The following is a 16,173-nucleotide window of genomic DNA, read 5'->3' as shown; positions in this document are numbered from 1 at the left end:
CATTCAGTCATACAGGAAAAGTAGGGATTAAAGGATCTACCTCAATTTCCTCTACTGTGCCCCGCGCACAATATAGATACGATTGATGGCATTTATATTAGTTTTCGATTCTGATGACAGCAATCAGAAAACCACAAAGAAATGAACATGTTCCGGGTTTAAAATTCTCTTTACTAGGTAAAATGTTCAGTCACTTAAATTCATGAAAATCTTATACAACATGTTCATACAAATGAAACTGGACATTACTGATTCATATTTCATCTTCTGTCCGTTCTTTCTATCTGGGTGACCACACTTACAATCATTCAAGACACCAATTCATGTATATATACATGTAAATGTAATTACATAATTTGATAAAACAATGAAATGCATATTTTGTGTAGATGATTAAAATGAGTATATATAAAAAAAATAATTCAATCTCTACTATCATTTCTTTAATACTATTTTTTTCCGTTACAGTGGACAATCGCAATACATCTCGGCCAGTTCCGTCAAAGCTCAGTTTTGTTTCCGAGCTTAGACGGAATTGGCCGTTATATAAGCAAACTAGAGTTTTCTGAAATATGGTTCGTTGTTTCTCCATCATTCTTTCTCTTTCTTTCCTCGTTTTATATAAAAACACATTAAAGATTTTTATTCGTACATGACAAAAATATACAATAGATATTACTAATAGGTATAGCTTACAGTGTATTCAACATATCGTTTATACTGCGAAACTAGAAAGCGCATTGTTGATCAAACAATACTTGTCATCTCCCGTACAGCATTCTTCATTCCATATAGACACATATAAATGATCAGATCAGCATACTGGACTTTGATCTTAATGGATAATGTACCAAGATTCGTGCAACTGAAACAAGCTCAGTATCTCACATATCTATATATATATAGAGAGAGAGACGTTTTCGTACCCGTACATAGGCTCTAAAATAAACAGGAATTCAATTAAGTACGGTTCATTTTTTATTGAGTTTAGTTACCATTTTGGGCTTAAATTGAAATATAGATTATTAAATTTCAATTTCAGTTCTGCTTTATGACTACTGCCGGTAGCAAGATTTGACAGACGGGTGAAAACACGAGTAACTTCCCTTTGATTGTCGCGAGCGATTACTTAGCTGTTTAATGTATTCTTTCGATATTAAACTGCCTGACCTTTAACCTTTTATCAACTGGAGTTTGTGAATATTGAATCTATGTGAGGCACACTGTGACAATCGCAAAAACCTGCCATAGTAAATTGTTATCAGTCGGAAAACCATTTGGGCCCTGGCGTCATGCATGTATCTTGTTTTCCGAAGATATGACGAGAAGTGCCGAGTGATTCCGATTGCCAGTGTCCTAGACTCGGTTATAACCGGAACAAGGACGTTAAGCCCCATCACTCAATCAATCAGATTCCGATTGCCACTCACGCCTGTTCGTCATATTTTCGGAAAAAACATCAATCTGACGGAAAGACCCGAACGGATTTCCGATTGCGTTAACATATGTCCTCACTGAATCACTGGATGACACCAATGTAAGCCTTGGTTGACTTTCTGTGATGTATGGTCATGTTATCCAATAAATCTAGAATGTTCATAACTGACAGATCACATTTAACACCAGTTTCCTTTAGATTTTTACTTGCTGCTGACATTCATTTTCAGCTTCTTCTTTAAGTTCATATTCTGGTTTCCGTATACTTGCGAATACATCTGTTTCCCCCGTGAAAGCTTCTACAAATTCTAAAAAAAAAAGAGAAATAATTATATGTTTTGTTCAATTTGTTGTTAAAATTCAGGAGCCAATATTTCGCAGTTGTCCAAATATGAAGTAGACTGCGGGTATGAAAATTTGCATAACACTGTCTGATAAGCATTCTTCAGTTTATAGTATCCGAAATTATATTTTCTGGGCATTTATTTTCGCACAATATTTAATGACAGCGATAATAGTGAAATTAAATCCCTCGCAAATAATATTATATCATCATTAATCAAACTGATTAATCTCTTCTTCTTATGGTGTTAAAGTTAGATAGTATTTTGCGGTAATTATTCGTCTATAAGACGATAAACACTCAAACAATTACGACCTGGAATTCAACAAATACTTTAGAAATTGTTCTGTTACATTTGTCGATGCCTGCACCTTCTTACTATTTCCCTTTCTATCTGAATTCATCGGATTAAAAAAATAGAAAAGAGGTGAAAATTAAAGCAAAACATACACTAAGTGAACTTATTGGCCTTAGACTAACCCAATCCCATCCCCAACATTCAGGTGAGGTGTGCAGATTCTGATTATTCATGCACTCAAACACTGTTTAAATGAATTAAATATTCATGTTTTTAATTGCATCGAAGTGACAGAAAGAAAGAAAGAAAGAAAGAAAGAAAGAAAGAAAGAAAGAAAGAAAGAAACCCGTACAGGTCCTAGTCCACATATATTTTTCAGAATTCCTAAAACTATATTTACCTTCGCAATCAATCTTGCCGTCACCATTCGTGTCTACCACTTTGAAAAACTCATCGATTTCCCCTTTACTGAATTTCCCCCCGGCCTCGCCTTTCATTGCGCCATTGAGTACCACGGTAAACTGTTTTTTGTCTAAGTAGCCCCTCTTGCGGCGATCAAGTTTTTTAAAGGCGTCAGCCACATTTGCCTTCTCCTCCTCTTGATCAATTTTCCTCATTAAAATCTTGAAGTCCTCCAAATCAACTGTGCCCGAATCTGTAAAACAAAAATAGCTATATGTACCCAGGGTTGATCTTATAACATACTGTAAATTTAGTACGGTGTACATTATTACGAATCTTCCCATAGGACCACAACACATCAAATTGGCTGCCGTTTTAAAATAATTACAAATATTTTCCGATTTCGGTATCCGTCTTTCAGTAACATGCATGTGAGTCAATACACTTTCCCTTAAATAACATTTAGCATTCTATAGCCAGTTAAACAAGAGATCCCAGAGGGATTTTGGCGCCCATCATTGGATGATCCATATCAGTCAAATGAAAGACTGATCTTTTCTCCTCTTTCCTCTCTTTCACTCTTCTTTTAAAACATTTAATAAGTTTGTATAAAACGATAAAGCAAGACCAACCTGCAATTGCAAAATCCAAGATGGCAACCTGTCAGCCATGTTGTTTTATAATCAGTCCCAAAATGAAATATGCACAACTAGGGACAAAGGGTAACTTCCATATGGAATTTGAGAAAGATCTATTATGTTTTTTTCTGTGAAATAGCGATAACAAACTTCAATTGTCAAAATCCAAGATGACTACCTTTCGGCCATGTTGTTTTCCGATCGGTCCCGAAATGAAATATACATAACTAAGGACCTAAGGTAACTAACAAATGAAATTTGAGAAAGATCCCTTGAACTCTTTCTGAGAAATAACGATAACAAGAACTGTTTACGGAGGGACGGACGGACCACGGACGCAGGGCGATTTGAATCTGATGATGGTGGGCTAAAAAAACATTCAAAGCAAATTCAGTCGAGAAATTCTCAAACGATTTTGACTATTCCTCTATTTCGTGGTTTAGACTAGTAGCGATTTCCCTATATTTCCTCTATTGGGTCCCTCCCCTCTGATCACAGGGGAACATCACCCTCCATTTATGCAATATCCAATATTGCTTCAAACCAAATTTGAGATCAAAATCTGTGGTTCAGGACTAGTAGCAATCTAAAAGAGTATTAACCTATATTTCCCCTCTTTGGCCCCGCCTAGAGGAGCCACGCACTCCTTTTATACACTATTGGGTCTACTTTATACCCAATGGTGCTCCAGACCAAATTTGATCGAAATCCATTCAGTGGTTCAAGACAAGAAGCGATTTAAAGGATAATTATGGTGTATTTATATTGCCTGTTTAAAAAAAGAGGAAGCAATGTTGTATTTCATATTTCATGATAAATGGAATTATAGTCTCCTTCATAATTGTGGTGAGAGATACTTACTATATAGTAGATTCTCATTTCTTTGTGTGAAACAACGAATGTTTGAACATGTCCATTGAAAACTGCATCCTGGTATAGCGGGAATTAAATACATTGTGTATATATTTTTTTATTTTCGCGGGGCTAATGCTTTGCTGTTGTCCCGGTGGGAACTATAATTCGCGAGTGTTAAATTTCGCGCCTCATCGGCTTATACACATCTAAATTTCTTTGTAATATATCTATAATTTCCTTATATACATATTCGCCTAGTATTTATTTTCGCGATATACATGCACTGGTATTCAATGCCGTGAAAATAGCGATAAGAAATCCCCCGAAAATATTACCAACTTACCAGTAACTTATATAAAGATATACAAAGCGATAGTGAGGAGAATTATATTAAATATAATTACTATCAATGTCGAGGGCTGACATCGTCTGGTCAAGATCTTCCTCTGTCGGGCACATCTCAAACATGTGGTAGCCCCGTTTTATCTCCGCCTTTGTAAGCTGGCCATCCCCGTCCAAGTCAAACATATCAAAGACTCGTTTACATTCTACAAAACAGGTAAAATATATAAGCATACAGAAAGTTATAACAATGGAGAAAATAACTATAACAAAAGGCGCTATGAAGTATATAAAGAAATAAAATTTTAGATATTTTGATAATATGAGTTGTTTGTAATGTAATTTTGATTCGGGTACAACGTTTTGTCGGTGTGCTGTGGAGATTATCAATTCAAACATATCTCCTAGATAAGCAAAGGATTAATAAAATCTGTCACTCCCTTGGGGGTAAGACAGGGTATTCTCTTACCCTGGACAGGGATATCCGCAGTTTTACCGGGGTGAGATTTCCTTATCTCACCCTAGGGAAAAGACAAGCTACACGCGCTCTTTGCACGTTCTCAGCAATTCCATTTCGTCACGTCAACAATATCATGACGTCACGTCGACAATTCAATAACGTCACGTCAACATTTCCTTGCATTGATGTAACGTCAATATTAGATACATAATAGGGTAAACAGGGTAAGAGAAAAATAATCATTCACCCCCATGGAAGTGAGACAAGGGAATCTCAACCCTCGGGGTAAGATAATTAAGCTACCAAACACTCGGCAAGCCTCATGTTTGGCAACTTAAGAATCTTCCCCTCGTGTTCAGTTCTACTGGTAAGCCGCGTTCCATTACGAGTATGGCAGATCCGTACCGGTACGACTGGTACGAACCCGATAAAGGAACGCAAGGCGTGTCATCATTTCTCTACCAAAAACGAAGATTCACCTGTGAAGTATGAGAGAAAATCATATATATGACATATGATAATAAGCGGAACATTCCACATAATATTATGTGTATAGTATTTCCTGTGTAGTTAGGTTTCTGCTGCAATCGGGAACCGTCGGCACTTTCCGTAAACGAGAAAGTATTCTATTTCTCGTTTACGGAAAGTGCCGACGGTTCCCGATTGGCTCTGCTCGTGGATGGAATTTTTGGTCCCCAGATTAATCGCTTTTATTTTCGAATGCAACGTTGACTTATTGAAACACCAAGCATATGTCATCATGTTCGTGTGAAATTATACAATAAGAAATCAGACTAAGAATTCAGATTATTATGTTCTTATCCAATATCAAGAAAGCATTAAATTGATTAAACCAGAGGATCAATGTATCCCCTTCTATGCTTTAACAATAATTAGCCTGATTTTTACGTCTCTACCTTCACTGCCGAATTTCCACAATTTTAGTCCCTATAGATTTACTGACGATTGACGAGGGGGCCAAGAAGAACAAAACAGTTGCATGACCCAGACTTATATCTAATGCTTTACTTATGTACTTTCTCTTACTACACGAAAGCGCTATTCATTTGTGTAATTTTAAAGGGGCATTCCTTCGTTCGAGCATCAGAAATGTGCACATTTTTTTTATGAACTCTATGTCCGAATGATGATTATATGAGTGTTTGTGCTTACAGGTAATGAAATAAACGCCGAAATATACAGGGAAAATGCGGTATCGTATACAAATACCTTATGTCTTTGCGGTAATGAGTGATACTTCGGGTCGAATTAAGAATTTTCAGGACTTAATGCTCGAAGAACTTTGGTTTATCTTGAGAGTAAAACTGCCTTATCAATGTAAAGATTATAACTTTTACTACTTGGAAAAAATACTTATTTTCCCGTAAGTTTATTTTTGACGACCTAAACTTTATTCAAATAAAAAAATGTCCCTTTAAAAGATAATAAAATACATACATTTACAGTACAAAATATATATAATTTATCTATAACCACAGACGTCTGCTTCTGGTTAGTAATAACAGAAAATAGATATTAGATCCAATTCATACTATATAAAATATATTGATATAGGTATGAGTATGGCTAATATTTTCTTCAATTAATACTAACCAGAGGCAGACGCCTGGCCATAACTTACAAAACGTCACAGGGACCTGACCCCGGTTTTATCAACGTTCCTTCTCTTATAGAAATTCCTTAACTTAAAATTATCCATGGGAAAGAATTATAGAATTCAAGGGAAATTCCTTTGTAAAATGATTTTCTTTAAATCCAAAAATTCTTTCCTATGTGAAATTTTAAGTGAAGGAGTTTCTTTCCTTAAATCTAAACATACTTCCCACTGTGAAATTTTAAATGGAGGAATTTCTTTCCATTTTAAGTAAAGGAATTTCTTTTAAGTTAAGGAAAATTGATGAAACCGGAACAGAAGTATGTGAATCCAAGATGGAAATATTGAAAATATTGATCTAAAATTAATTTTAGAGAATGTTTCGATCTACTTTATCTTACTCCCAGTTTGTATTGAAAAGTAATACTATCTCGTGTGTCTTTTGATCATATTTCAAACATGAGGATGGTTATTCTATTTACTAGGGTTTATCCCATTATTTAACCAACCTCTTATTTTTTTGAGAATGTAATGGATATGCCCCCCCCCCCCACCCCCGCCCTCAAAAAAAAAAAAATAAATGTATTCTTTACCATTGCGACTCTTGATACAAATTTAAATGTGGCCTTCAAGATAAATTTGGTTTGTTTGGTTTGTTTTTGTTTAACGTCCTATTAACAGCCAGGGTCATTTAAGAACGTGCCAGGTTTTGGAGGTGGAGGAAAGCCGGAGTACCCGGAGAAAAACCACAGGCCTACGGTCAATACCTGGCAACTGCCCCACGTAGGATTCGAACTCGCAACCCAGAGTTTTAGAGTTAGTATTTTTGGTTCTGCTTCTGGAAATCACAATTCGCTTTGACAGGTGCCACAATCTTGTGTCTTTGAACAATGTTTTGGGAACGAGAAAGGTTTTTTGCAAGTACTTTTTCTTGGTTTTATCTATCTGGAGTCAGAATTTTAAAAAGTACACGTGTAACAACTTTGGACGGGCTTACCAGATAATATATATTAATTTTCATAAGGCTATGTGATCGCCATTTGTAACACGATACTGACTTGTATTGTTTTACTAATGACGTAAATTATCCAGATATGATACGATGCCAATTTAATCCACAAATTGTAATAAGAGAATTGGACGTTAAAGAGGCATTCCTTCGTTTGAATAAAATGTAGGTCGCCAAAAAAATCTTAATAAGAAATGTGTATTTTCCCCAAGTTGTAAAAGTTTTAATCTTTGCTCTAAAGGGAAACCAAAGTACTTAAGTATTAAATCCTAAACATTCTTAATTCGACCCGAAGTATGACTAATCACCATAGAGACAGATTGTATTTGTGTACGAAACGTCATTTTTCTGTACATTTCCGCGTTACTTTCATTACTGATAGGCACAAACAACTTATATGATCCTCATTCAGGCATAGATTTTATCAATATAATTTTTTTCTGATGAGGGAGTCCCTTTAAGAATTCATTTTTTTTAAATCCTGTACGGAAAGCAAATTTATATTAATTTTACATTTTGTTTTTGCTTTTTGATCTGGTTTATCTGTTAACTGGTTTGAGATAATATCTTTAATCTCATAACGTGGATTTCAGTAACTGATACATTTAAATAGTTTATAATGAGTCAACTTAAACATACTTCAATTAGGTCCCAATACGCACGTCACATCAGTTATACAGACAATAGTCTGTTATCTCCTATTGATCAATACAATACGTTTGTAATCAATTAAATATGAAAAATACAATAACATCATTATGTGTTTTTTTGCCAGGAAGGGTCATAAGTTAGCACAGTTATACTTTGTACATGTGAATGAAGAGGCTTAATTTGTGTTTTTTTTTTTCCAAACTCTGTCAAAATCTGATCTGCCTTTTGACCTCATGTTGTGATAATCACTGGAGATAGCAGCTCGATATACTCTAGTGATTAACAGAAATGTAAGACAATATTTTCTCTTTCCTCTTTTCATGGCTTAGCCGCTAGGAAATCAGGATCGGTGTACAATAGCCCATTATTTCAACAATTGTAGTATTGCATTGTTTTACGGCCTAATAGATAGTTTGAGTCACCTAGGATCAAGAGAAGGTTTTGTAATTTTCGATACTGAATTTATAGTGTTTTCGTTCATATTGGTCATCCTTCTGAACATCCACAGATTTGGTGCCAGACATCATTGATGATTCCTAAGAGGACGACACATGTGTATGATGTGAATAGCATCATTGACGAGTCCTAACAGGACGAATAGTTGTATGATGTACCTAGGCATCATTGACAAGTCCTAAGAGGACGAAACAGCTGTATGATGTCCCTAGAATCATTGACGAGTCCTAACAGGACGAAACAGCTGTACGATGTCCCTAGTATCATTGACGAGTCCTAAGCGGACGAAACAGTTTTGTATGACGTCCCTAGCATCATTGACGAGTCCTAAGAGGACGAAACAGCTGTACGATGTCCTAAGAATCATTGACGAGTCCTTAGAGGACGAAACAGTTGTATGATGTCCCTATCATTATTGACCAGCCCTAACAGGACGAAACAGTTTTGTATGATGTCCCTAGGCATCATTGACGAGTCCTTAGAGGACGAAACAGTTGTATGATGTCCCTATCATTATTGACGAGTCCTAAGAAGACAAAACAGCTGTATGATGTACCTAGCATCACTAACGAGTCCTTGAAGGACGAAACATTTGTATGATGTCCCTAGTATCGTTGGCGAATCCTAAGAGGACGGAACAGTTGTATGATGTTTAACATCATTGACTAAACAGTTGCATGATGCCCCTAGCATCATGTGCAGTCCTAAGAGTACGGAACGAATGATAAATCACTTAATAGTTGTCAGAATTGTTACATTCCTTTGACCAAAAATTAAAAATTTATCCTAGAATCCGACCATAATAAGCGATCTATGGGTAGGACCCCGGGGTTATTTTTTTCAATCTGGGCAATCAAACAAACCTACGTTCGCCATACCGTTAAATTGACTGGCTTGGGACTTCGTTCGCGTTCCTGTATGATATGCAAAGGAGATGGGTCAGCTAAGCGACTGGTCATTATTTTCTGACACCAACCAAATAGCTAGCTGTGATACTTCGATTTTGTCATTATATATTCCAGAGGGTGAAAAGAGCGAAAATGAACGTTACCCCTGAAGTATCGAGGTTCGGGAAAAAAATGAACGACACACATATTTACACACAGAGAAAAGGTGAAGTCAAAAACAAGAAAATATAGGCAGGCACCTGGACGCATGCGCATAGCAATATTGAAATAATCATTACAAGAAAAAACGAAGACTTACTCTCTTCAAACTCATCCATTTTTGTCCAATTTGAAGTCGACTGTTGCTCCTGAAACATTCAATGTAACAGTCATTTTACACCACTGTAAACTTATGTTCTTTCGCGGTGACTTACTTTCGCGATTTCTGTGATACAAGTTCCCGGCGATTAACTTTCGCGAAAAAGCAATGACCACACGGTTTATTTTACTTTGGCTGTGCGTCATTCTTCAGTTCTCAAAATATCATTCCTTGTTTAATTTATGGTAATTAATTTTCGTGTGGCTTGTTTCAATCGCAAAAATTCGCGAAAATAAATTGCTCTCGAAAGAAATATTGTTTAAAGTAATTTGAAAACAGCATTCGATTTAATGATTCAATCTATTACCACGATCAGCTATTAAGCGTATTTTGTAATACGTTTTATGAAAACTAAAATAACTTTATAACAGTACATAAGTAATATATTCTGAAATCATGGATATATAATATGTATGTTTGTAAATGCATTACCTATATACAGTTTTAAATCAAAATTTTCTGCACGTAATAGCAATCCTATAGTATAATGTACTTTCTAATTTTGCAAAGCACTTAAGTATCTATGCACTACGCATACATAATATGTGCAATCTGCACATTATCAGTAATATATTTATCATTACTGTTCAATACTAAATGTCCTATAATATATGTAGCACATTTTCACTATATCACACGAAAAACACTCCTCTGATATTACAAGTATTATTATCTTCACTTCACTAGATAATCTATGTACTTTGTAATTAATGATCACTAAAGCTGTATTTACTAAATAATCTATGTAATTAATTATCTCTATGATTTTATGATTAAAATATCTTCACTGCTATAGATAATCTATGTAATTTGTATTTAATAATCTATGACAATGACACATTTACCAGACTAAAATAACCTATCAATAACTTTTACATTATCACTTTAACGCACTGAAACATCTACATACACACCGGGTTCAATCGTACTGACCGGGCGTCGGTTCTTACATCTGGGCGTCGATGAATTTTACACCCGGGCAAAAAATGAGAAGTGTTTTTCCTGTCTGTTATCCTTTCAAGTTATAGCCAATTTATCATATTGTTCCGCGGTCTGGTTATTTTCCTTGAAGGACAGCATTATCACATAAAAAAAAGAGAAACAAATTCTCAACCGATCTTCCGATCCCGTCTTCGGCGTTTATATTCTATAGAAATTATCGTTGCCCGGGTGTAAAATTCATCGACGCCCAGGTGTAAGCACCGGCGCCCGGTCAGTACGATTGAACCCGGTGATACTACGCTACACAAAAATAATTCAAAATAATGTCGATCCCTTAATTACAATAAATAAATAAGTACTCGTAAGTAAATAAATAAATAAATAAAACAGACAGGGTTATTCAAAGGAAAAAAAGGTATAGGATGCTGAACTAAATAGTATTCTATATCTGATCCAGCATAGCGTAACCTTTTCATTGAATTAGATATTTGACATTGACTTAAAAAATAATCTGTATGCTGAACGAAATTTCCTCTGCTGCTTAGTTGCATTATATATTAGACATATAAATTTGAATAAACCAATTACAATAAAGATTAAAAAGAACTAGTAATACTTACCTTGGTAGGTATATAAAGTTCCCAATAAGTATACGGACTAACGTTGTCGGGTTACACTACGATAATGTATCGAGTGTCTGGATATTTACTAAAAAGTCACACCCCGGCGATATTCCCTTCATTTGCATACCATGACGTCATATTGGTTTAATATGTCTGAGCATATATAGATGTTCTATCTATTTTTAGGGTAGATCTTTTCTTATCGAGACCATAAACTTTATTCCAAGTGTATTGTTGATTTCAGCGAACAGAAGAATTAAAACATCACTGGTTCACTGGAGGCATTAGTGGCCCGATAGTAAAGTGTCTGTAGTTGACGTCATATATATATATTGAAATATAAGATGGGTCACGTGACAGGGTTAGTCCTATATAGACCTGTAGTGTGAAGGGTTTCAGAATGTCAAATAACAATTACTTTGTCATTGAAGATTAAATAGCGTTAAAAACATGCATTGTAAACAAAATTAATTTGGTAGACCGCACTATCTACCTTGGACATCACAAGAGAACCGATACGTTTTGTGTGAATTAATTTTGCGCCATGTCACCATTAGTACGGTGCCGACCTATTGTTGTTTGATTAAGTCACGTTTCCGGAATATAAACCCTTTTTAGTGCATACATATTCCAAATATATATATATTTATGGTAAACATTGTTTGTGTTGTTTTAATTAATTGTATAAACGGCAATCCTCTCCTCGAGTTTAAATGGCCTCTATCTGATAAACAACATCACCAGGTGTATATATCTAGCGGGACATAAAAACAAAGACAATTCAAAACAGTTGTTAAATGTTCTTGACAGTTCATGCACCTGAAATGTCCTTGAACATGCTTCAACTGCCCTGATAATCAAACATTTAACACGGGGAGGTAATGGATACGGTTACATCCATGATCAGATCAACATGCTCAAACGTTGGATGGATTTGAAAACATTCCATATTTGTTGTTGTCACGTGCATGTTATTGTTTAGCTAGCCTGTTTTATCATGCACGCCTTTGTTAAATAGAAGCAGATTTAAGTACCACAAGCAAAATGAATAGATAAATAAATTTGCGTTTAACCAGTATAATTAGACAAACAACAGAATACCGAAATAATAATGAAGCCATAATTCAAAATCAAAGTCGATTATGAGAGCAAAATATAGACAAAAATATAGATTTACTTGGAAACTCTTTAAAAAATGTCCAAGGAGACTAAGACCAGGTGACCTGGAATAATAAGCGTCGTAATTCATCCGTCATACACATCTAGGTCAAATCCGGGTCGAGTCACAATCTCAAATGAGAGTTGGGGATGTGATTTGTTTATTTGTTTTTGTTTAACGTCCTATTAACAGCCAGGGTCATTTAAGGACGTACCAGGATTTGGAGGTGGAGGGGCCGGAGTACCCGGAGAAAAACCACCGGCCTACAGTCAGTACCTGGCATCTGCCCCACGTAGGTTTCGAACTCGCAACCCAAAGGTGGAGGGCTAGTGATAAAGTGTCGGGACACCTTAAGCACTCGGCCCCCTTTGGGTTGGTGACAACGGGATAAATTGGTATAAGCATACAAAAACGTATGACGTCATATCGCAAAGGAAATAAAATGTTTCCAATCGAGATCATATCGACCATTAAACTAGCTCGTGGTCTTTATCAACTTGCATCTCCCGAAACCCTGCGATGTTATTTTTTCCGTCGTGATTGACGCAAATCGTGAAAGAAATATTATGAAGCGGAAAACATAACCTGGGCCTATCAGTCCATGCGACCCCAAAGGGTTTTGATTTTCATCACAGATTCTGTGATTTTCCCCAAGACATTGAATACACATGTAAATACTGTATGTGTATGAATCACGGTTGCTACAATCAAGAATTCTAATAAGATGTTGATGAAAGCATAGCCAGAGCCTCATTCAAATTTCGTCTGATGGAAACCAACCTCATCCCAAGTGAAATTCGCATTATCGCTTATTTATAAATAAATTAAATAATATTTCATCTGGAGCCGACGATGGTCTGAACATTGTTTTTTGTTTTCAAGGTTTTGACTTCTCCTGAACAAATAGTTTGTTGGGGTTTTTTTTTGTTTTTTTTTTGTTACCGGGTAGATCTTGTAGTATTCGCATCGTCTGACTTTTTATTGTAAATTCGGCGTTGACTATATTTATTTTAAAATTTATTCATGTTAAAGTAATCATTTAAAACTTCAGCAATATTACTGTTGTATGTTGTGGAAATTGATGTTTCTATTTCATACTTATAAGCCGTAAGGCTTCAAGTTGAATAAACTATTGAACTATTGAACAGTGTATTAATGTAAAATACAATTATTTTAAAATACATGTACATTGATGTTATTGCCGTTAATGTTAAATACAAATATTCTAAAATACATTGTTTTAATGTCAAATATAATTATTTTAAAATACAATGTATTGATGTTAAATACAAGTATTCTAAACAACAGTGATGTTTTGGTGTATTGCTGTTTAATACAGTAATCTTCTATCACGGTGATATTACGATACAGTTATGTCACGAGCGGCCGATTAGTTACGTCATACCAATGTTTATCATTCACGTTGAGGGTCGTACCAGGTACAGAATACTCCTTGATTCCGTCGATACAGCGATAAACTTGTATCTAGTTTTAAATGACATGCGTCTTAGGTGAACACCGTACACCATACCGGTTCATGATTTGTATATATGATTCTATTGTTACACTAACAATACCTAATACAATGATATGTATTTTTTTAATGTATTTTTCATGTTATATTCTGTCACAACAAATTATTTAACTAATACCTGGATCGACAAGGTTTTTTTTGTTTTTTTTTTGTGTGTTTGTGATTATTTTTATAATTTATCAAATTGAATTGTCTGTGGTATATGATTTAGTTACTTAAGCGTTAACAGCACGGGTAGATAACCAAGCGCCATTGTTCTCTAATGAGACGTAAATTAAAACAATGAGGTGATTAACCTCTGGCCTTACGATAGATGTTGAAATATACCTCTGTTCTCAAAACTGGACTAGTCTATTGTAAACACGCGAGTGGTTCAGTAGGATAATTATATCGAGTCAGATTAACTGATAAAAGATAAAAACTGGTCGTCAGAAAAATCAGAACAATTTCCTGTGATCTATTGACACCTCTTCAGATACCGAAACATACGTCTGACTTGATATTCTTGTACGTGTGCTAGTTTTAATGAAATATCGCTCAGCGACATCTTGAAGCATGCATTAGTATTCGTTTTGGTTTGTTAAGATTTTACATAATGATTGATTTCTCGATCCATTCTGATGTTAGTTACAATAACTGAAATGTATTCATGCAGTCAGTCGTGCTGTGTGATAAACGCGTGTCAGCAATATACATCTAATACGTTATACTATATAATTAACCTACAACTAGTCGTACCCATACGAAAGTACCTCTACAGCATGAAAATATTTGTACACAGAAATATACTCTCTGGAAGGCACAATTTAGCAAATATCATTAATTATCTGGTAGTGCTGGTCTGATTTTTACTTCCACTTTCGGATCTGACCTATTTTTTCGTCTTTGAAATTTTACCTATTCACTATATCCTTCATAACTAGCGAAAACAAAATACATTGATTTGTAGTGTTGCTTTCAAAATGTAACTTAAAAATCAGGAACAATCCAGGAAAACTTTTATATCTTTAAGGAGAATTTTACATCCCAGATTTATATATAATACCTACAAGATTAACGGGTATGTTATACCATACATGCCCTATAGCTATGTAATCTTATTGCTATTCTCTTAATGATATACCCGTAAATTAATAGTTTTATTTTATACAACTACATATAACAAAATACCACAAATTTGTCGGGTATTGGTTTGTTCATTTGAAGATGTGCATATTAACAATTTTTTTTATAAATTTCTTACACATACATGTACTCTGTGAATTCACATTTGCGTCTTGTACGTCTTGACCGTCGAACAGGTGTTGATGGAGTTATGTCTGCTGATACTGCTTGCCTATTAATTGGAAAAAAAAACCTGACATATAATAATTGATATTGTAGGAAGGATTGCTTGTTCATTTATCATATTTGGACTTACTTTTTTCAAATACAATCAATTACTTCAATATCTATACATGTATGTACCCAAAATATATTGTACATGAAAATAAAAAAAAACTCACTCTGTATTAAACTGAGAACTGACCAAAGATAGAGTCCTGCATGAGTTTAGACAGAGTTCATCACTTTACATTAAACATTCAGTAATAAACATACCCTTTATCAATGTTTCTGTCATCTTCTTCGAAAAATAAAGGAGATGTGGATCTTCTCTCTCCTTTGTAGCCAGGGCAGTGTCCTCGTCTGCGCCCACGTGCACGTGCACGTCCACGTCCACCACGGCCAAGTCCACCATTCCCATGTCCTTATCCATCTCAGACACTACTTGTGACACTTGGAGTGAACTGGAAAGTAAAAGGAGCATTAAGTGTTTGCACATGGAATCCAATATTAATTAATTTAAAACATAAAATAAAACTTTATAATTAGTAAACCTAGTATCTGATGAGGACAGGGCTTATTTTCTACAAAAATTATGAGCTCTGTAACCTACCCAAACACCTGGCTCACGAATACCAGGATATTTTCCATGACGAGGAACTGCTAGTTCTGGTAACAGCACATTGTAGTAAAAAGCATTAACCTTGGGCAAGATACTCTTCCACCACTTTTCATCACGATAAATCCGTTCTACATGCAATTGGTAGGGATTCAAACAGCGTACCGATTTTAGGGGCCGCGGTGGCCGAGTGGTTAAGGT

At 35.2% G+C, this 16,173-nt stretch overlaps 1 protein-coding gene across 1 annotated transcript; it reads right to left on the bottom strand.

The window, feature by feature from the left end:
- Positions 1-428: 428 nt before the first annotated feature.
- Positions 429-11,434, bottom strand: LOC117316211 (neo-calmodulin-like). Its single transcript, XM_033870740.1, has 5 exons — positions 11,335-11,434; positions 9,713-9,761; positions 4,378-4,521; positions 2,479-2,733; positions 429-1,745 (listed from the first exon to the last, which is right to left on the bottom strand). The coding sequence occupies exons 2-5, from the start codon at positions 9,729-9,731 to the stop codon at positions 1,633-1,635; spliced, it is 531 nt and encodes a 176-aa protein (XP_033726631.1). The 5' UTR covers positions 9,732-9,761; positions 11,335-11,434; the 3' UTR covers positions 429-1,632.
- Positions 11,435-16,173: the final 4,739 nt, after the last annotated feature.

Source organism: Pecten maximus, chromosome 18 (assembly GCF_902652985.1).
Source record: "Pecten maximus chromosome 18, xPecMax1.1, whole genome shotgun sequence".
In the NCBI taxonomy this organism is placed as follows: Eukaryota; Metazoa; Mollusca; class Bivalvia; order Pectinida; family Pectinidae; genus Pecten; species Pecten maximus.
Note: the sequence above shows the minus strand (reverse complement) of the source record. Positions and strands in the feature narration are given on the sequence as shown.